Genomic DNA, 22,524 nt, shown 5'->3' on the forward strand with positions numbered 1-22,524 from the left:
TATCAAAATTCAAACTATTTGAAGAGAGGGTGTTAATCAATACCTCCCCCTCCCCCTTCTCCCCCCCCTCCTGTAAAAATTTTCCTTATAATTATGAGGCTTATATACTTCTTCTGTTTCCCTTACTAAGGGAGGAAACTCTTGGTCATAGGTAAAATTATTCTGAAAATCTGAGTGACTATAAATGGGTTTGTTCCATTTCCTGTTGTTAGCAAAATTATTCACATTCTTTTTAGACAAATTAGGTTCTGGATAGTTAGTCCCATTTTCATATTCATTGATGTCCCTGTGTAATTTTCCTATTTTTCGTTGCATAACCACATTACATTTTTCATCAATTTCATGCCTAATATTATAATATTGTTGCTTCTCTTCCTTAATACTAAATATTAGGTCATTTTTAATAGCACCATCCAATTCATCAATGTCTTTAATCAGGTTCTTAATATTTCTTTCATTCTCTTCCATTATTAGTTTAATAACATCTAAACCACATTGATTAAAAACCTTAAGCAAATTTTTTATGAAAAATAGAACCACTAATAACATTGTTTGGATATTTACAGATACGCAAACCTTTTGGAACAATTTCCTTTTTTAAGCATTCAGATAAATATGCGTTTTCTATATGTAGCGTTTTAAATCTAGTCATAAGGCTTTTAAGCTTGTCAATTTTGACCACATAAGTCTCTCCTTCTTGTCTGTCCAAACCAACATGTGAATCAATACCAAAGTCAATATTCTTGTTCAACCAGTCTCTAGTGCTGACATGGTTAGAACAATCAGTACCTTTGCTTAGATCCGTACGAGCTGGTTTCTTCCGTTGAGCTCCTACAGCTGTTCCTCGACGCTCATTAGTCACTGCAATCCCTTCAGATTCCACCCCTAAGATGTTTGGAGTAAGTAAAGGATTAAAATTAGTTGCTGAACCCTCGGAAAAGTCGCCGGCGTCGTCATCATCTTCGCCCATAAGCTGCCTCTTCCGTTTACTTCGACCATTATGCTGCCATACTTCCTCAAACTCAGGTTCACCGCAACCAACCTTGGATTGACTCCCTAACATCCTGTGGCAAAGGGGAGTGAGTAGATCTATGAGCTCGGTCAACTGTCCAATCAGCTTCCTTGATTGGCCGAGCTCCTCCGATGCTTCCGAACTCATTGCTATCCTTTTCTCTTTAAAAAGTTTCCCTTAGCCCAAAGGACTCACGAACTAAATAAAAACAACTGAAAGCACTTGAAAGCACCAACAACACCAAACAAGTGCTACGAGCCAAAGGAAACTGCAACCACGAGTCCACTTCAAGTCTTTAATAAACAGCTCCACGGACCATCCACATAAACGCAATTGCACAGAATAAATACCCAGCGTTAAATCTAAGTGTGTGTGAATTTGTATTGTTTCAGTCTTTGATGTGAGCCAAAAGTGTCTGGTTGTATAGATTGGGAGATGGTTACCGAGACAGTCAGACATTGTACCTGAGGTGGTATATTTGCTAGGGTCCGATACTAGGATCCAGTCTAATAGGAAGTTTGAGGTCTTGTTATTAACCAAATAAACTAACTACCCTACATCTGTTGTGAATGTATGCCCAACCAATTGACATTCACATCATCTAGTAGTACTTTTCTTGTGAATTGAATATGGATTTCCAGTGAAGGACATCTTCCAGTATAGCTGTACTGGCAGCAGCATGGATATAAAGAATGGTAATACACATTTGTTTATGATTTAATTTCAGGAAAATAATAAGGAACTCTGCTGAACTGAAATTTGATATTGGTTTCTTTTAAGGGAAACTATAGTAGTTCTTGGGAAATATTAAAAAAATATGATCACCTTTCCTCTTTATATTGTCATTACGGATGATATAACAGGGAGGTGCAAGTTCAGAGTCGTTTATGTTGGGCTTAAGCCAACTTTCAGTTACAGCAAGAATATCAGGCTTATGTTGGGTAATCTGGGCATGTAGTTCAGCAATTTTATTTCTTATGCTTCCAACATTTATGGTAGCAAAGATAGATTACTGGAGTTGGGAGTTGACCATTGTAGGGTTAGAGTAGTGTGTGCAAGAGAATTGTCTTGATGTTCCTTGGGATAGATGGGGGCAGGATTAGGGTGAATGTCTCCTCCTAGAAGGATTTTAGTATAGTGAGGAATTACGGATACTTTTTTGGAGATGTATTTTGTTTGAGTTGAAATGGAGCATCAGTCTACGCTTGGAGTAAAGATGAGGGACCTCATTAAATAGGTTTGGTGCAACGTGTGGAGAGTGTAGGGAGTATATAGAAATATATTAGAGAGTCAAGTAAAGGGATGTGTATGTTTATTGTTGGCAGGTAGTGGGAAGTACCACTATAAGAAGTACATTCCAAAGTAAGTATCAAGGAGCAAAAAAGTTGCAGGGTAGAAGGATATCTGGTTGTGGGGGAGTCTGAAAACTGATAGAAGATGCTTCTTTCCTACCTACACTCTATGAAGGTTTTCAGATATCTGAATGTGTGTCCATACACATATGTGGTTATCAGTTTGCTCCTCATGCTATGTCAGAGTAGTCATGGGTGTGTCAGGTGCTAGGAATAGCAGGGATTACTGACTGGTGCTCAAAGGAGTGCTTGTTCTTACATAGCGACTTCCAAGAGCACCTGCTGGGATGGCTCGATACACCTTTGCATAAGGCTGAGTCATAAGCTTACTAAGATTATGAGTGACGCCATAACATCACTCCTTCAGATGAGCAGTACAGGCATCACTATAGTGACCTGTGACAGCATCACACAGATGTGCTTACTAAGTAAGAAGCAGAGGTTAAGGAAAGACAGCCAAAGGTTTACTATAAGCTTCTGTTTTTCACCCTGTCTTTTCATAGGCAAATCATTGTACTAAGTTTCCTACTTTGTTGTTTAGCAGTCAAGGAGTGGTGAGAGAACATATGTGATTCTGCTGGAGACAAAAGTTCTTGGTCAGGTGCATATGCAATGTACACTTACACATACTAATAAAGCTATAGAATGTAGAACACAAGTTTGTGCCAAGTGTGCTCTTTTGGTTTTCTGTTCGTTTACTAGATCCATTTGTATTGATGGCAGAGAGGCAGTAGTAGTCACCTCAGGCTTGTCTGGTAAACACCCTTGGCAATGAGACACCAAGCTTGCCTAATCAGTAGGGACTTCATGCTGAAAACAGCCTGGAGGGTTCACTGGTGGCTTTTGTGCAGATTACTCAGGAGGGTGGCAGAGGCTCCTCTTCTTATAGTGGGGCTAAGTGGTCCCCTGGGCTCAATGGCATCAGTTGTGTAGTGTAGACTACTGATGTCGGAGGTGCACAGAAAACTGGATGCCTGATTCACAACCATGGAGTGCGTCTTGGCATGACTGGAAACATAGCACAAACTGCAGGGCCACATCAGGTGGAGACACGCATATCCTGCTCATAACATGAGCTAGGGAGGCAATTAAAGTCTGTGTAGGATGGTCTGTATGCTAATGTTGCAGCTGCCAAGTATCCAGAGTCTACCCCCCCTTACAGGTCATTAACTATATCCCAATTTATTCTTTATAACCACCATTGTGCATTTTCATTTTCTATTCCCCCATTTCGGATTTTCCATTCCCCTTTCTTTCTCATTTATATGATAAACAGTCTTTGATCATTGTTGTACTGGTCCTGTTTGGTCATCTGTCATTGTGCACATTGTAGGGATGAAGTACTTCTTTGCATGGGTATGCTTGGCCACATTTCTCATTAAGCAAACACTCCTATCACATCCACTTCAACAACATGACCTCTCAAATGAGCTTGCCTATTACCAGTTATACATGTAACATGCTTCAGCTTACTTACACTTTCACAACTCCCAAATCCCCAAGTAGCCATTCCCCGTACCCTAAAAACCTGATGCTGAACTCCCTGGATTACTGTTTAGTAGAAATCTCTGCCAGTGTACTTTATGAGTCCACTGGCAGCAGTTCCTTTGTTTGCCTCTACATGGGGATGCAAGAAGGGATTGCCCTGTGCAAGAAACACCAATTTGCTTTGGTGGATGGTCCCTTAGCAGTCTGACTTGCTTTGGTGGAATGGACAACTTGATGAGTTGAGTCCTTGGTAACAAACCTCTGAGATTAGTAGATAAAGGAGTGCGTATATATTTAGTGACACCACCTGCTTATATATTTAGTGACACCACCTGCTTTACAACAACAACTACCAGGGATGTGGAAAGTCCTGGTTTCTAAGCATTTATGGGCAGCATGTGCTATGGGATCCTTGATACTTGCACTGCACAGTTGCGACATCCTTGTCTATGAATCCCAGCTAAAGACAAATCAACAATTTTTATATGAATTTAATCTGGCCGTGTGGCACACACACAGCCCTCACTGATCCTCAGGCAATCAGTGTTTGGCAAACAGCACAGGTGCTGGAGGGACCAAACATAAGATAATGGGAATGAGTGACTGATGCCAGCTCACCCATCCTTGGGAGGAGAAAGGATGCCTAGGCTTGCTGTAACAGTATGCCTGGCAAGCTGCACTCTGCAAGAGGTACACTTGCTGCTTCAGGATGTTGCATATCAGGAGAAATATACATGTACCTCCTGAAGGCAGTGGTTATGGAGCTCACAATGCTGTCATGGGGTGGTGGGGGTTGTCAGCCTCCCAACAGGAGTGCGAGGCTGCACCAGCCTCCATGATCTCCTCACTGGATCTGGATCAGACTGAGCCCAGGAAAGGCCAAGGCAGGTCCAATAGTTCTGGCGAATGAGGACAGGAGCGGGTGGCAGCTGATGGTCAGTGTGTGTGTGTGTGTGTGTGGGGGGGGTCTTATGCTATTCTACCAGGAGGATGACAAATTGATCCTTTTATAAGCTGCATTAAAGAAAAAACAGAAAGTGTTTGTGACTGTTGGGATAGGAGAGACTTCCTCTCTCTTTTGCCCTGTCAGAAGCATACAAGAAGACTACTTTTTGGACAGCATTTCCTATCATTATGTGTACGTAGCTCATAAAACTATAGCTCCTAATACTGCTGTTTCATTGTTTTTCTTCTAGCATCAGAACATTTCCTCGTCATTATCAATTTCTGTGGTGGTTGGTGACATCAAATAAAAGAACTAGGGCTTTAGGAAGCAACTGAGTGGGTTGGGATAACTAGGATGGGGCAGGGCTCTATTACTGTGAGGCAATGACGGCTTACTAGTTATCAAACAATTGAGGGTCCATCCACTTTCATACCAAACTGCCTTAGTACTCATGAGGGATTGGATACTAAAATTTAAAATGGGAGGGTCCTCTCTGAGAATGTGTGTCTGAACAGAGGAACCAGGCAGGGGTGTCCTCCATCCCAGTTGTTATTTGATAATAAAGAAACAAGAATATAATTGGTATGATAATTAAGAAAAGTTGGCTTTATATGAAGATGATAATATTTTGTACCTGATAAAACCAGAGCAGGACATCAGTGTTGTGGAATATTCTAACAGTTTCAAGTTTTTTCAGAATGCAAAATTAATGCAGACAAAACAAGGGCTATAGCTATAGATTCTGTACCCATGCATGAATTGTTTAAGTAATGGCCATATTTATCTGGACGTGATAAAATGAAGTATGGTTTAAAAAAGATTCGGTTATGGTAGCTAAGGATATGTGGAAAGAACCTGGGAATCTCTTGTCTATGGATATAGATAGCAAGATACAAACAGTAAACATGTTTTTCATCCCTTTAGTTTTATATACAGGTCAGGCATGATTTTATCAACCAGAGGACAAGTTGTGGACAGTAATTAATAAAAAAGAGTTGAAGGATTTTATCTGGGAGGGGATGAGGGCAAGGATCAAGTAGGTCAAGTTGATCCTTCCCATAGAACACGGGTGGTGAAGATTACCTGATTTGAAGGGATATTTTACAGCTACACAGTTAAAGCTCATATACATTAACAAGTAGAAAGTGATAAAAAGTGGAAAGGGAAGACAGTGAAGTAGGGGGGGAAATTCAAGAAACAAGGAAAGAACGTGATTTTAAATATAGAACCCTAAGGAAATCAGCCATACAGATTATTATATTTATAAAGTAGCAGGAAGTATAGAAAGAATTTGGGCAATGTGAGAATGGAGAAAGGAGATTCTGTTAATAGGGACTACAATTACTGTTACAGAAAATAGGCAAGAGGGGACTGGAATTTCCTCGAGAAAAAAAATGAAAGGAACTGAGGCACTGGGAGCAAATAACTACAAATGAAAAGATAATAGAATGGGAAGAGGCCAAGAAGGTCATTTGGACTGCAGGCTAGAAACTGCTTTCCTTCTCAGGAACGGATATCAGAGTAAAAGTCTAAACACCACCACCCAACTATTGAATGACTGGTGTCTGAACAGCAGCTTTAATTTCAAGGCAACATTTTGTCTCCACTCAGTCAGTGGTTAGTAACAGAAAATTAAGAGTAAATCCACAAACGACTACTAGAAAAACTTTTAAATTGACGAACCTGGTCACAATAAGAGCAACGCCTCTTAAAAACAACTTTGCAGTTTATTGTAGCAAAAATAAAGGTGAGCGTTTAAAACACATATACGCTTTCGGCAAGTAACATAACCTGCTTTCATCAGACAAAAGTTTAAAACCATTAAACATCTGTATTTATAAGAACACCACAAATGAAGTATCCAATCAATTTAAAATAATTTACAATGATCTCATTCATTGGTTTCACATTAATAAGGGAACCTTAAAGTGCTACGCTACACATTACTTCATAAAATATTTAAACCTTAATATTAAACTTCAAGCTAAAGTTATTTATACTTATTAAAAATTACATATCATGCCATTAGTTGCATAAAAATATCCAACACTCATCCACATTAAGGTAATACCAATAATAATAATAATGACCATAATAATAAAAAATAGATATATAATCAATCAAAATTAATAGTGCATTTTACTTTCTTTCCTGTTGAGATCTAAATACACTATATATTAAAAAATGCACATTTTCCATTTTTTGATTTACCTATTGCATGTTAGTAATTTTAACACCGGCTTTATAGATAACATTTCATTAATGCCAGGAAAAATATGAGCTCTGGTACGTATTTGCCAGAGCAATTCATTGATTTCCAAATGTATCTGCCAAGGGCCACCTCTATTATCAAGCAATCTTTTTTGTAAAATTGCATAACTAAAGGTGTGACTTTCATTTTCAATAACATGCCTAGCTAAGGCATTATTTACATCTTTTTTATTTATAGCGTACTGATGTTCGTATATTCTACATTTAAACTTACGCTCTGTTTTACCAATATAAAATGCTTTACATTGGTTACATAAAGCCACATATATAATTACTTTAGTATCGCAATTATAGTGGTCATTCACCCTATATGTTCTATTATTAATAATCAATTGATTTCCTTCCTTAATAAATTTACACTGTGCACAAAAGCCGCATTTGAACATCCCTTGCTGTCTATTACAATTAACCTTATTTCTTCCTAATAAGGCCTTTAAATTATCACCTCTTCTATATGTAATTTTGGGTGCATCACCTAGCAATTTTATCAGGTATCTATCATTTCTTACCAAATCCCAGTTTTTAAGAATAACCTCTCTGATTTCTTTAAAATCTAAGGAATAAGTATGCATGAAACTAATGCGGTAATCATTATTACCTACTTGTCTCCTGCTTATTGCACTATCATGAACATCACCCAAGATTTGACTGCCTACAGGACTTTGTAAACTATTAGATCCTAATAAAGGGGATAGCGAACCTTCCTCACGTCTACATGTAACCTCAGTAATTATGTTTGAAATTAATGTGGGGGGATACCCTCTAACTAGAAACATTCCCTTTAATCTACTACATTCTGTATCATAGTCTTGTCGGTCAGATACCATGCGTGCTGCATGGACTATTTGACCTTTAATTACAGCTTTTTTCTGAAAAAATGGATGATTGCTTGCAAAATGCAACAAAGAATTAGAATACGTTGGCTTTCTGAAAATCAAGCTTTTATATTTACCATTAGTCTTATCATTTATTAATAAAATATCCAAATAACTAATTTCATTTACCCCTATATTATAGGTAAATTCCAAGAAACTAGTCAATCCAGAAATTTCTTCAATAAATGATGGAATCTGGTCTTGATTACCAGTCCAAATACAAAATATGTCATCCTGATACCTTGTGTATGAGGTGACATATTTCTGAAACAACTCATTGTTGAAAAGTAAGTTATTTTCCCAGAACGCCATGACGGCATTTGCAAAGGAACCTCCGCAAGGGGAGCCCATTGCTACCCCTGATGTTTGCAAATAAAACTTATTTTCAAAAGAAAAAAAGTTATTAGTCAATACAACCTCTAACAGTGTCTCAATGAGACGAATGATTTCTTCACTAGCCCCTTTAGACAGCATAAATTGTCTAACCCATTCAATTCCCGTCACTTGTGATATAACAGTATATAAATCTTTGACATCTATTGTCAAAAAGATGGCATCTGGTAAATGCTCTAATTTATTGATGTTTTCCAAAAATGACCAGGAATCTTTGCATATTTGATTTTCACTATCAATGAATGGTTTAATACTGCTGTCTATATACTTAGCACATGCATATGTGATTGAACCCCTCCCATCAATAATTGGTCTGAAGGGGGGGTTATTTAATCTCTTGTGAAGTTTCGGGTTTCCAAAAAGAGCCGGAATCCTAGGTGCGGCTAACTTCAAGTATGTATGTAATTCAGAATCAATAGACCCTTCCAAAAAAAGGTCACTTAATATGTTATTTATTCTCTTGTAAGCCATATGAATTTCATTTAATGAAACCAATTTGTATGCAGAAGTGTCTAGGTGTTTTAACATACATTCTACATACATACAATGGTCCATAAAAACCAGACCACCGCCTTTATCTGGTTTCATCACGCGTATTCTACAATCCTTTAGTAAATTTATGAAATCCCATTCCAAATCATTCATATTACTAGGATGGATGTAATTCCTGAACATCTCATGATTTTTTATAGCCCATAAATCCATTTCACAAATTCTCTCGAACATATGCAGAGTAGAATGGAGAGGTGGATTATATGTGCTAGATACTCTGAGAGTACTCATAGAGGCTGAATTATTACCTAAAAGGGAAGTAAGGTTAAGCTTACGCATAAAGATTTTTAAATCAATGATAGTTTTACTAATGTCCATACGACGGCCTGGAACAAAGGATAGATCCTTTGCTAAAAAGTCAACCATTTCTTGATGTATGTCCAACACAGTATAATTATAAATTTTGAAGTCTCCTTTAGAGCTCTCGTAAAGTTTTGGTTGTATCCCAAAATCTGAAATCAGATTTATCTCTTCCGAGCCTTCCTCCTGTTCCTGGGGTTGGACTGCTGATGCACATATCTCTGGTTGTTGTACTTTGGATAATTGGCTTGGTGAAAAACCTGCTGGTTTGAAATGTCCTGTGATTCACATTCTTGAATCACTTCATGCCAATCATCATTTTGCTGGACATTCAAAGTACTAGTCCCAGCCGCGTTATTTACATTAATATTAACATCATCATTCTTATTTAACCTAGGACTTCTCCTGGGGCCGGATCTTTGCTGACGTGGCATGTTCTGGACCTTATTAAAATTTGGTTCATTTAGTGCATTTGGTTGACCCCTTATGTGCTCGTTGTCATTAACAGTCACTGCTGTCTTTTGTATTTGTCCTGAAAGTCTAGGATATGCACATTTATTGCTATAATCATTAAGATCGCTAGTTAATTTCTTTTTTTTATGTAATAATAATTTATCCATTGTAGCTTCAATACTAGCAAATATTCTGCAGTACTCATATTTGTACTGCAAAAATTCATTATGGTCTTTTATTTCTTTTTCTAGCTGTTCCAACTCAGTTTTCATTATAGCAATATCTTTAGAATAATATGCAATAAGGGCTAACAGGAACTCTTTACCTTGTCTATCAAATAAATCTAGCAATTCTGTATAAAAAGGAGAGTCATCAGTTAGGCCAGCGGGAAACCGCCACTGGCGTAAGCCCTTAGGTATTACTTTGCTTTTGATGCATTCTTCGAGGTAAGCAACCTCGAGTTGTAACTTTTTGCATCTAAACAACTTTGAATCAAACTCGTCGATTATTTCGGCAAGCTTACCATGTTCATTTTCATTAATGTTGACATTTGGGCTTAAACGATTAGGCTCGCCATCTTTATCAAAAAAGTTAATTCTATTTAGAAAATTGTCCATAGCAGGTACAGTTTGATTAAGAAGCACATTATTATTCCCAACTAGTCTCGTATCAGCTAAATTCAAATTACCTCTTTGTTGCGTAGTGCTTGGCAAAACAGGGAGAAAATCTTGTTCCATATTGCCACCCGGTTGGTGACTATTATTCCCCTGAACTCCTCTACTGGTATTCAGCTGAGGGGACCGCTGGCCATTCGGTAAACTGCTAGCCGTTACACTCACAAAAGTAGGTTGACCAGTAGCTTGAATTGAGTTCACTTCTGACTGCCGTGTAGAAAAGGCATCTACTTTTTGTGTAAGTAAATCCACACAAGGTGAGTAACGCCTGCACCAATGCTGTAAGGTTCCCGGAAGTACTTTCATTTCATTCCATCAAAAAATGGAAAATGTGCATTTTTTTAATATATAGTGTATTTAGATCTCAACAGGAAAGAAAGTAAAATGCACTATTAATTTTGATTGATTATATATCTATTTTTTATTATTATGGTCATTATTATTATTATTGGTATTACCTTAATGTGGATGAGTGTTGGATATTTTTATGCAACTAATGGCATGATATGTAATTTTTAATAAGTATAAATAACTTTAGCTTGAAGTTTAATATTAAGGTTTAAATATTTTATGAAGTAATGTGTAGCGTAGCACTTTAAGGTTCCCTTATTAATGTGAAACCAATGAATGAGATCATTGTAAATTATTTTAAATTGATTGGATACTTCATTTGTGGTGTTCTTTTAAATACAGATGTTTAATGGTTTTAAACTTTTGTCTGATGAAGGCAGGTTATGTTACTTGCTGAAAGCGTATATGTGTTTTAAACGCTCACCTTTATTTTTGCTACAATAAACTGCAAAGTTGTTTTTAAGAGGCGTTGCTCTTATTGTGACCAGGTTCATAAATTTAAAAGTTTTTCTAGTAACAGAAAATTAGAGAAGGAGAAAATGGGGATTTGAGCTTTTTTTTTTTTAAATCGACAAAATTGCAGTTTTAACCATTATGTAGCCACTTGAGAAAATCTTTGGCTAGTACATTAGATATTGGGAGACAATGGAATGATCGAGGCAGTAATTCTTTATGCAAGTCTCTGGAAAGATCTGTTATGCAGCATTACATAACTTTTTATTCTCCAAAATGCTAGATACAAATAGAATGAAGAGAGTTTCAGGGAATTAAGAGTATGAAAGCATAAAATTTGTGTTTTTATTATGCCTCAAACAGAATGTGCAAGAGTTTTGTCTTTAGTGCTTTAATGGATACCATCTTCTTTTGAAGGTTTATGTCTAAAATACAAAAAAAGGTTTAAATCAAGAGAATGGATAGATTTGCAACTTAATGCCTGTCAAATATTTTGATTTCTGCTATACATAAAAATCCAAATGGATTTAAAATACATATATGCAGTTAAATAAGATATTAGTAATGGAATTAACAGTTGTTTGCTCAAGTAAATGTGCAAGTAATTGTTGACAAGTAGTTGTAGACTGGAGCATCTCTCTACAAGGTTTTCAGTAGTTACACTATCAGACTAAATGTTTAGTGTCCTGTATCCTTATAAGGGACACCTTAATACCTGCTCTCCAAACAGAAAGGTCCTTGTGTAGGCAATTTCTGTGCAGCTGGAAAGGTCAGTTCATCAGTTTCCAAATTACAGACAGCATCACTGGATAGCATACAGAGCTCTCAACACAGAAAGTCATTCTATAGCCATAGGTATAGCAACATCAGTCAAAATAAAATGCTCAAAAGATGTAGTCTTCATAACCAGAGGGTGAATACACATATTACACTTACATATTAGGTGCTGTCCTGAGATATAAACAGGGCCCGATCCGGATATTAGCATAAAGGTTGCAGGAGGGAGCAGATCAATACCATATATACTAACCTAGGCAAAAACACAACAAAACTGTTAGAAACAGCAGTAAATAAATGCATGAATACTGCTCGTCTGGGTTACTGCATCCAACTCAGACTTCCCAGTGCAAACCTGTGATGCTTTAATTTCTGATGCAGTTTGATACATGAAAGAAATGTTCTGCAATACTGTGAAGCAGGCATTTTTGCATTATTAACAAATATTTGGATAAATCAGACTTAGGCCGTGATTTAATCTGTAGCAGTATAGTTTGATTTCAGTGCTTCAGGGTTCCATATGTTTTGTCTTAAGATGTGAAAAGTTCACACACACACACACACACACACACACACACACACACACACACACACACACACACACACACACACACACACACACACCTCTGCAAGGACTGGTAGTTTGGTACCATTTGCTTCTCTCTTAAAACAGGTCTAACTCCTACACAAGCAAAGTTAGAGCAGGTAACAGAGCCAGCAAGTTTCAGAAAGCTAAAACAGTGACCTATTTTAAATATCCAGCTATACTTGTCCCTGTTCCGTACCTACCTTAGTTAGCTAATTAAGTCAGAATTATGGGATGCTGGAGCATATCCCAGTAAACATCATGTGTAAGGCAGGAACCTGTGTGGGACATGGTCTGTCATAGAACATGCACACCAATACACCAAGGAACAATTTGATCAAGTCATGTCTTTGGTATGCAAGGAAAGTGAAGTCTCCCTACCAAGCAAAAAAGGGACATGCAAGCTGCACAGAAGACAAATCAAACAGGGGCTAAGAGCTGACACATCAAATACTTGATAGCACAGAGTTCCAAACAAATGGTAGGCTGGAGAAGGTGAATAGCATTCTGATGCAAGAACAGTGAGGTACTTTGTATACAAATATCAAAAGTAGCTGAAATAAAGAGAAACATCATCATCCACATTTTGGCCACAGACTTGCAAATCTTCACCCCCCCCCCCCCCCCCCACGGAGACACATATTTCACTGCCACCACACTGGACACAGTGTTGTACTCCAAAAACACAGAGTCCACAAAAAACACACTGCGAAATTATAAAGTAGTATAACTATAGACAATATATACAAAAAATATGAACTTGTGAAAAAAGAATCTCTGCATCTGCAGTGAGTTACTTAAGTCATCAAGGTCATATACCATCAGGTTATGAGCACAGGCAGGATTTTGGATTTGTCAAGGAACCTCTCAGATGTTTAAGGTTTGACAGGGTTAATCAAACTTAGAAGGTTCAGTAATATGGGAAGATGTCTATGAAGAAAAACCAACAATGAATATTTGAAAGGTATGGCCTTTGTATAGTTAACAGAGAAAAAAGTTATGTTCTGTTACAAAAATAGTGAAGTTTTTTTTCCTTTGCAGCAATAAAGTTTGATCTCTTGGCATTTTAGTAAAATATGCTGAATTATGACTGACTGGAGATATTATATACAGGTATGTATTGTAAAAATCTGTTTAGTTTTTAGTATTACTTTGAATGCACACAGTTTGCATATGTAACGGAACAACTTGTTTATTTGCATTTTGTAAACCTTGTTGCAACACTGATCCTCCTGGACTTTTTTTTTTTTTTTTTTTTTTTAAAAAAAACTACTTTCAACTCAGGAGTATGAACTCTAAAGAAATGTACAAGATGCACGGCACAAGAGTATACAACATCAAAAGCTGTCTGAAATATAGTACAGTAAACTCCATTAGCTAGAACTCAAGCAAGTGGCACTCTCAAGCAACCAGCAAAGAAATATTGAAGAAAGACCGTATAAATTTTCATGTGTTGCACTTTGTTTTCCCCCCACAGAATCATACCTTATGTTTTTAGAGTTTTAAAGTTTTAAAAAGCAAGATAGGAATAAATTCCCTCTCCCCCCAACCGGAGAACAAGTCAAACCAAACAAATAGTATAGTGTACAGTATTAGTCAGGCCTGTTTACTGAACGTAGGACATATGCAACACAATACAAGTGCAACAGTAGCTTTATATGTAGGTGTACCCCACATTATGCAACGGGATCATTTGGGAAAAGAAGTTGTGCACATGGAAGATACAGGACCCATTAAAAAGGAATGCATATACCTTCTGCAAGACTTTCTACACCAGAGGAACCAAAGTGTAATTTAGCTATAGGAGACAGGCATATGCTGAATGTGACCAGCTGCTGGAACACAAATTAGAAGCAGAGAAGAAAATTGGGTACTTGGAGACCGTCAACCACCCCCTCCCCACTTGAACAGTGGGGTTCTGTAGTCTAGAAGGAAGCTGATGCCTAAAGCACCACGACATGAGTCCCTGTCTAAAAAGTGTTTTATCACAACTGACACTGCATGCCCTTTATAGGTGGGTTGCTTTTCAGAAGCTGTTGTCTTGACAGCACATTGGCAGTAAATTAGGCACATCTGTCAGATTTTGTGAAGTTCTGGGGAGTCAACAGTCTACCTATACCTACAGAATGAGCGTAATGGGCCTCACCCCATATATGATTTTCTTACACTTTGTGGTGTTATAGGTGCAGTATATGTAATGTAGTTTGCTGTGGTGGGGAAATTCACATCATTGCTGATCATATAATTTTCACTGACTAACTGCAGACATCAAATGGTGCAAGTGGGGGACATTAATAATTTTATCTAACCATGGAAAAGCGCATACCAGATAAAAGTATGTAAACTGTATTCCTAAGGAAAGATAATCGGAGGTGTGCTTTTACAGTAGTTTTGAAATTATATGGCAAGATCAAAGTAGCTAATCAAGTTAAGATGTCAAGATTATTGAAGGATAGACACTGCCCAGTAAACATAAGAATGGATGACAAAATAACGGTTTACTGGGGTGAGAAATAATGTGTAGCAACCATAAAGAAATGAAAGCTCATTTCCTTAAAAGATGTTAAAATAAAACATCTTCAGCTGTTATTTATTCCATTTGTTAAGTGGGTAGGTAAACTGGTCAAAGACCTTTTTCATGCATGATCTGGGCCTAACCGGCACACACAATAATAAAACATAGACTGGGAGCATTACTCTAGCTCCAACACCCTAGCCCAAAGGTTCCTAGAATTTATAAACTAAAATGTTATGGAACAACTTGTTACCACTCCCACAAGAGGGGAAAACATAATGGACCTGATCATCACCAACATGGGGACTCTATGCTCCAGACCAGAAGTGTATCCCTCACTGGTAAGATCAGACCATAAACTAATCTCACTGGATATTCACATCCCGACTCCACCCCCTGCCCCGAAAACCACAGTGAAAAACTTCTCTAAAGCAAATTTCACACTCCTCAAAACCGAGGTGGAATCCTTCAAAGCCCCGGGGCCTGTGGAAAATACGGCCCAGACCGCAGAATCCTTTATAAATGCATTCTATGAACACCTTCAGAAATGCATGGATCATGCAATCCCAAATAAAACCAAGACCCAATCCTCCAAAGGCAGACGTCCTGTCTGGTGGACCCCAGCCATAAACAAACTATACAATAGGAGGAAGCTACTACATGATAGAGCAAAATCCCAAAAAGGGAAGGCATCTCTGATCAGTATTAGCAAAAAACTATGGGCACTCATAAAATCGTCTAAGGCCAGCTTCGGGAGAAAAATTGCACAGGACACTAAGGATAATCACAGGGCTTTCTTTAGTTATGTTAGGAACCTGAGTGGGAATTCCCAGATATGCTCAGAATTAGACCAAAATGACAAAAAATACACCGAACCCACAGACATTGCCAACATCCTAGCTGGATAGGTTCAGCACAAACTTCTTCTCCCCCTCCCCACCAAAAGGGCAAATATCTGGTTCAGTGCAAACTTCTCCCCCCCCTCCTCACCAAAAGGGCAAATATCTATCCCAGCAGAGTGCTGGCCCCCTGACATCTCAGATGCTCAGGTAAGAGCTGCCCTCTCCAAAGCAAAAAACACAGCATCAATGGGACCAGACGGTGTCCCGGGCTCCGTCCTACATGAACTCCAAGAAGAGCTAAACCCAAACATAAAACTACTGTTCAAGCTCAGCCTTACTACAGGATATGTACCCAAAGAGTGGTATACAGTAACAGTGGTCCCTCTCCACAAAGGTGCTGCCTCAACGGATCCTGGAAACTATCGCCCCATAAGCCTGACTAGCTTGGTCTGCAAAGCTATGGAAATGATCATCATGGACCTCATAAATAAAGATATTGGGGACCTACAGACACTGGATCCTACCCAGTTCGGCTTTGTTAAGGGCAGATCCTGCCTCTTAAACCTTGTTGATTTCTTTGAAACAGTCACCAAGGCCATTGACGAGGGGAAGGTGGTCCACACAGCCTACCTGGACCTCGCAAAAGCCTTCGATACAATACCCCACTCGGGCATTATAGATAAGCTCACCTGCTTAAATATAAACCCCCATGTCACTAGATGGGTTGCAAACTGGCTCAAGGACAGAACCCACATGGTTAGAATTGCTGGAGCCATGTCAGACTCCAAACCAGTTGCAAGGCTCAGTCCTGGGACCTCTCTTGTTCGGTATATATTTCTTGGAGGTACAGGCCAACATGGAAGGACTGTGGCTGACCAAGTTCACAGATGACTGCAAACTGGGCGCCATAATAGACTCTCCAGCCAACACAAGCATCCTCCAAAAGGGCCTCATAGAAACAGACAACTGGTGCCAGAGCCATGGCCTCAAGCTAAACGCCAAAAAGTGTATAGTCATCCCCTTTGGCAAAAACAAAGTGCCCACAAATTACCACATAGGTGGTAATCCATCAAGTACAGAAGAAGTAATTAGGGACCTGGGGACCCAAGTTGATAGCAATCTCTCATTTGACAACCACGTGGCCAAAGTGGTTAGAAAAACATTTTATATAGCCCACCTAATCATGAAGGGATTCACATCTAGATCAGGGGAGGTCGTCGTGCCTCTTTACTCATCCCTCATCAGGCCCATAATTGAGTACAATGCCCCTTTTGGGATGTACCTTACCAGACACCTGCAGCAACTGGAAAGATCCCAGAAGTACCTCACCAAGAGGATCAAAGGGCTCAAACAGATGCCATATGCTGCCCGGTTAAAGAAACTCCAGCTCTACTCAGTGGCATACTGCCTGCTCAGAGGCGATCTGTGCCTGATGTATAAAGCCATGTCCAACCCAGAATTATGGACATGCTGCACCTTAGAAAATCCAAATCCCATCGAGCTACGTGCTCGAGAGACTTGAACCTCAGCACTGAAATAAATAGGACATGCTGGAGGGACAGATTCATAACCCAGAGGCTCCCTTCACTCTGGAATAAAATCCCAGTCCAGGTTAGGCAGAGTCCCTCATTGACTCTCTTCAAGAGGAATCTTGATGAGTGGATGGGAGATCGTAGGTTTACCCCAGGTATCACTTCTGTGTCACTGTTAGACAGAGGCACAGTATACTAACCTTGAAAAAGGGCATAGAAAAATTAATTTAAAATGGGTGGCGAAAGCCAAACACACTCTGGCTAGGCTTATAAATGCCCTAGGGCAGATAGCCTAGTATGAACCTATGAACATTATAATACAATAGTACATTAGCTTTACAACAGTCTAATAGGATTTTAGCAGCATAACAGACGTAGTTACTGTAGACAGTACAATTTCAATTGTGTGACTCTACAATACTTCTTATTGAAAACTAACATTGTGAATGACATTAGTGCAAAATTAAAGGAACTGCAGTAGAGAAAGTATACCATTGTAGACACTACAAAGAGGGCAACTAAAGATTGTAATGTCTGAAGTTGCAACTAACACAAATTAGTATATTCAGAGACCCTACCATCTGTAATAATTTGCATCATGTTGATCTTATATCATTAAACATATTTAGTCTTGAAAAAGTACTTTTATGAAAGATGTACAAGTTTGTAATGTATAATCCTGCAGTGATTAATAGAGTATGTTAAACTTTTTGCTTAGAGGGTTGGTTGGTTAGCTCTACCATGGAATGTCAAAGCAGACACATTTATTAGCTTTAAATTAGATCCACTTCAGAAACTTTTTGAAATTGTTCAGAATACATTCCAAGCAGCAGAAGGCTATTTCAGCAAATGCTTTTTCAGCTACACTACAGCCATGGTGAATGAAGCTCTAAGTAAGACTGTAGAGGTGGAGTTGGAGATTGTGGTTAACTTCTTTGCAGCTTATTTTAACTGGGGAGCAATAGCTTTCATGTATCAGCTTCAATGCAAGAGAATTCAGAAGGAAGATTGTTCCATTTATGACATATCCAGCCAGGCATTCTATTCTAATTCACTTAAAAGTTAATGGAATGGGTTTTGCTTTAATGTGCATTTTCTGAACAAGTAGCATGAAAGTCAAATGTCTGACATTTACTAGAAAAAAAATTACAAAGAACAGGGAAAAATATGAGGAATCATTCAAAATTCTGGTCAGCTGGGACATGATGTTCAATAACAGGGCATAAGTGTATACATTTTAGTATTTCATTCTGTTAGAAAAATATGTATTAGTGTTTGTATTAGTAATATGCTTAGTGCATTAAGGTTTGAAAAGGGTTAACACATTTATTCTATTTCACACTGCATAAATCTGTACAAACGGCAGAAGCTTTCCAATCTTGTATTGTCATGAAATATGTGCAGTTATAATCTTTGCTTATGCTCTGGAAATTTACAGGGAAGCAGATATTTTCCTGCCACAAGCAGAAATTAATAAATAGATGTATCACTTGTATTAATGTTATGAGATTTAGACAAGGAGTTCCGCTTATGCTGTGAGAAAATACACAGCTGCAGAAGCTATTGATAATAAGAACAAAGACTGCTTGAAAATATGAACTGCAATCAGCGTTTACTTGTGTCTAAGCTAGAAAAGTACCTTGAAATGTAACACATGTATTAGAACTACACAATAGAAGCTTGTAGCAGGCTAAAGCCCCCAAGGTCAGGTTGTTTTTCTCTAATGTTTTTCATAAATCCAGTCATGTCAGCAGAAAATCTGAGTAACATCTGCTGTAGAACAATACAGAAAGTTGTGTTTAATTACGTCAACTATAGAAAGCAACGTTTTGTAGAACAGTATAAGAAGAGCATACTTCCTGTTAGTAGTTGGGCAAAATCCTGTATGTGCATGTTTTTGTCTCCTTGCTGCAAGTAATAAAAGGTGCCATACCTGAACCTAACGTGAATTGGTCTTTGAAGTTTTTTCCTTTGACAGATTAGTCCTTCGGACTGGAAACCCTCACTTTGCCTCGGATCAGACGGGCCAGGTGGCTTGAAACCATACGGGGAAGAAATCACATCGGTTCTTCTTATTTGAAAAGCCCTCGGACTGAATTGTCATACAAAAGAGGCCAGCCACTTTCTGATCTGCGACTGAAGGATGGGTTTTCACAAACCAGGTGATCAATCACGAAGGCTCAGGCAAGGTGAATCTACTTTTTTCTGTTTTAGATCAGGGACTAGATTTGTATTGTTTTTGTCAAGACTGTATTTTTACAAGTCAGGGACAGAAAAGATCTTGTCATAGATCAGGGAAATCAGAGTAGGTAGGTAGTTATTCTGAAGAGACTATAACAAAATCTGTGGTACCACATTAAAAATAGGAGAGGTTACGCAACAATTAAAAGGGTAGAACAAAATGGGTAATAATTGCACAAAAAGACCCCAAAATCCGCTGTTAACCGAAGACGCAAAATACATGCAGTCTCAGCGCGCTGATATTAAATACTATTCAAAATGGGTTAATAAGTATGAATTTGATGGAAAATTTGAAAAATCCTCACTCATCAAACTTGTCAAAACAGCTCAAAACTGATTCCAAAGGTCGGGTAAAAAAGCAACGCCAATTAGGAATTCCTCAGGCACACAGGTGGATTGAGAAGGTAAACCGTAGGGAACAAAAGAATAATAATTCAAAAGCAATGTTTTTAGATAAGGAGGACAATAATTTGGTAATAGCATCGGCCCCTCCACCTCCCTTACCAGAATATGAAGCAAGTGAACAGGTTAGTCCACCCCCATTATACCCTGCTGTCACTGAAAATAGAGACATTACAAAAGCAAAACCCTTTATTAGAGATCCCATCGGGACCAGGTCTCGAACACGGGCAGGTAACTCGAATGGAGGCATTGAGTTATATCAAATGGTTAAGAATTCATGGTCTATGGGTGAAGAAGAAATATGTCCACTCATAGAAGTACCTAATCCTCAGGCAGGACAGGAAGGCCAGGACCCAAGACCCTGGACTCCAGAAGATATCCGGAAAGCCACTGAGGGAATTCCCCATCCAAAAGTTAATTTTAGAAAGTTCTCAGAAGATTTACAAGGAATGAGATTAAGTTATAATTTAAACGGAGAAGAGGTAGAAAAAGTAGTTAGACAAATTGTGGGACCAGATTGGCACATGATTAGTGGCAACTGGAATCCCTGTGATGCTGCACACAGACCCCTCCCACATAGCAGCGCAGAGCTAGACAACAGAGTAAAAGGTCTTACAGACTGCATCTCTGAGAAATGGAAGCCTAGGGCAGACTGGACTTGCATTAATCAGTGCATCCAACAAGGTGAAACTGTTGACAGATGTTATGCCAGACTATTAGAATGTTTTAATAACCACTGTGGAATGCAGGTTCCTGAAGATCAGACACAAGATTCCCCATATGAACAGCAGTTAAAGAATGCATTTTTGAAAGGCAGTATTGCACCCATAAGCAGTTTTATTACAAAACACATGGTAGATAATCGTACAAGCAGGTTACAGTCATTACTTGAATATGCTAGGCATGCCGAAAGGCATTTTAATAGCAAAAAGAAAAAGAAAGCCCAAGTACTTTTCTGTAGAAGATGGAGCAGAAGTTTATGTAGTACAGTCTGGGAAAAAGGGCAAGAAAAATGCCCAGGGAAACAAACAATCTGATCAGCGATCAGAGGACTTTGAACGGCGAAAGAAAAGGGGTGAATGTTTTAAATGTGGTAAAAAGGGACACTTGGCAAGGGATTGCAAGAAAAACAAGAAGCCAACCACGGAAGATAAGGAGGGTGAGGACTGACTATATGATAGTCAGGAATCACTAGAAGGGGATAGCAAAGAAAGGACAAATGAGAATGTGATAGAAGGAGTAGAGGATGTGACAGAAGAAATAGAGGAAGTGCAGGAAGTTACGGATAGTGAAGAAAATGAAATATTGGATTTAGCTTTATTGAGCTTAGAGCTCTATTTAGCAGACACAAAACACTCTTGGTAGAAGGGAGGGAGGTTGTGACTCAGGGACATCATGAACCCTGATACATCCCTCCAAACTGCCAGAAAATTCAGTCTTACCTGATTATATACTAGTAAAAGCAGCTAATGGACAGCTGTACCGGGAGCCTCTCCCCCGTGGCATCGCAATAACTGATCCTGTTTCAGGATTGACCCAGAAAAGCAAAATTGTTGTTTCTGCAAAATGCCCAGTAAACCTCTTGGGCAGAGACCTTATGCAGCCATTTGGTATAGCAGTAGTTCCGACCATGCAGGGTATGGAAGCACAGCGACAAATTGATACCTTTGCAGTGCAATCGGAGGGTGAAGTGTTTTATTGGTACAGTCAGGACTTGGTTACAACTGGTCCAGGGACTGTGACCGAAGAATTAATGAATATAGCCATCAGTAAGTTCCCCTCCCTTGACATTGACAAACAGCACCTGTTGCACTGTACTCTGTATTACTGTAACACACCAGGACCTGATAAAGAATATGAGCAAGAATTGTTTAAAAATCATGCAAACAGATTGATATTATATAATCTGTACTGGGACACAGAAGGGAACAGTGTAGCCAGCTGTTCATTGCCCATGGAGTTCTTTGCACTTTATAAATCTAATCGATTACCACATGTTAGCTTAACCAAGGACAGAAACATAGAATGGGCAGAATTAGGAGAAAAAGTTACGAGATGGGAAAGGCAGACCGAATTAAACTGTCAGGACAAGGAATACAAATACAGAGGCTGAACTGGATAACTCAGACCCACCCAGCCATACACTTGCAGTCTAGCAAGGACAGCTGATTAGCACTCCTATTAAAGGAGGAAGAGAATGCCTTACAGAATATACCAGAAACTCTCTGGTCAACAGGAAAGTCAGATGTAGGACTTATTCATACAGTGGGACCAGTTATTATCATGCCAAAATCAGCATTTAGACCACAGAAAAAAAGACAGCATATCCCTTAAGAAAAGATGCAGAGGTAGGAATCAAACCTATTATAGCAGCTTTACTTAAGGAAGGGGTACTGGTGGAATCTCCTGATTCACCATGTAACACACTCTTATTTTCTGTTCTGCAAATGGAGAATGGCGTATGGTCCAAGATTTACAAGCTGTAAATGACGCAGTAATTCCAAGGGCA

At 38.7% G+C, this 22,524-nt stretch overlaps 1 protein-coding gene across 3 annotated transcripts in view; it reads right to left on the reverse strand.

The window, feature by feature from the left end:
* Nucleotides 1–22,524, reverse strand: part of LOC122810955 (nucleoplasmin-like) — a 129,390-nt gene that overhangs the window by 25,700 nt on the left and 81,166 nt on the right. For all 3 annotated transcript variants that reach the window (XM_044082483.1, XM_044082482.1, XM_044082484.1), the window contains exon 5: nt 12,057–12,150. In XM_044082483.1, coding sequence (XP_043938418.1) covers nt 12,057–12,150 — 94 coding nt within the window. The remainder of the gene's footprint in view (nt 1–12,056; nt 12,151–22,524) is intronic.

This window comes from Protopterus annectens, chromosome 9.part0 (assembly GCF_019279795.1).
Source record: "Protopterus annectens isolate FY-2018-M chromosome 9.part0, PAN1.0, whole genome shotgun sequence".
Classification (NCBI taxonomy): domain Eukaryota; kingdom Metazoa; phylum Chordata; order Ceratodontiformes; family Protopteridae; genus Protopterus; species Protopterus annectens.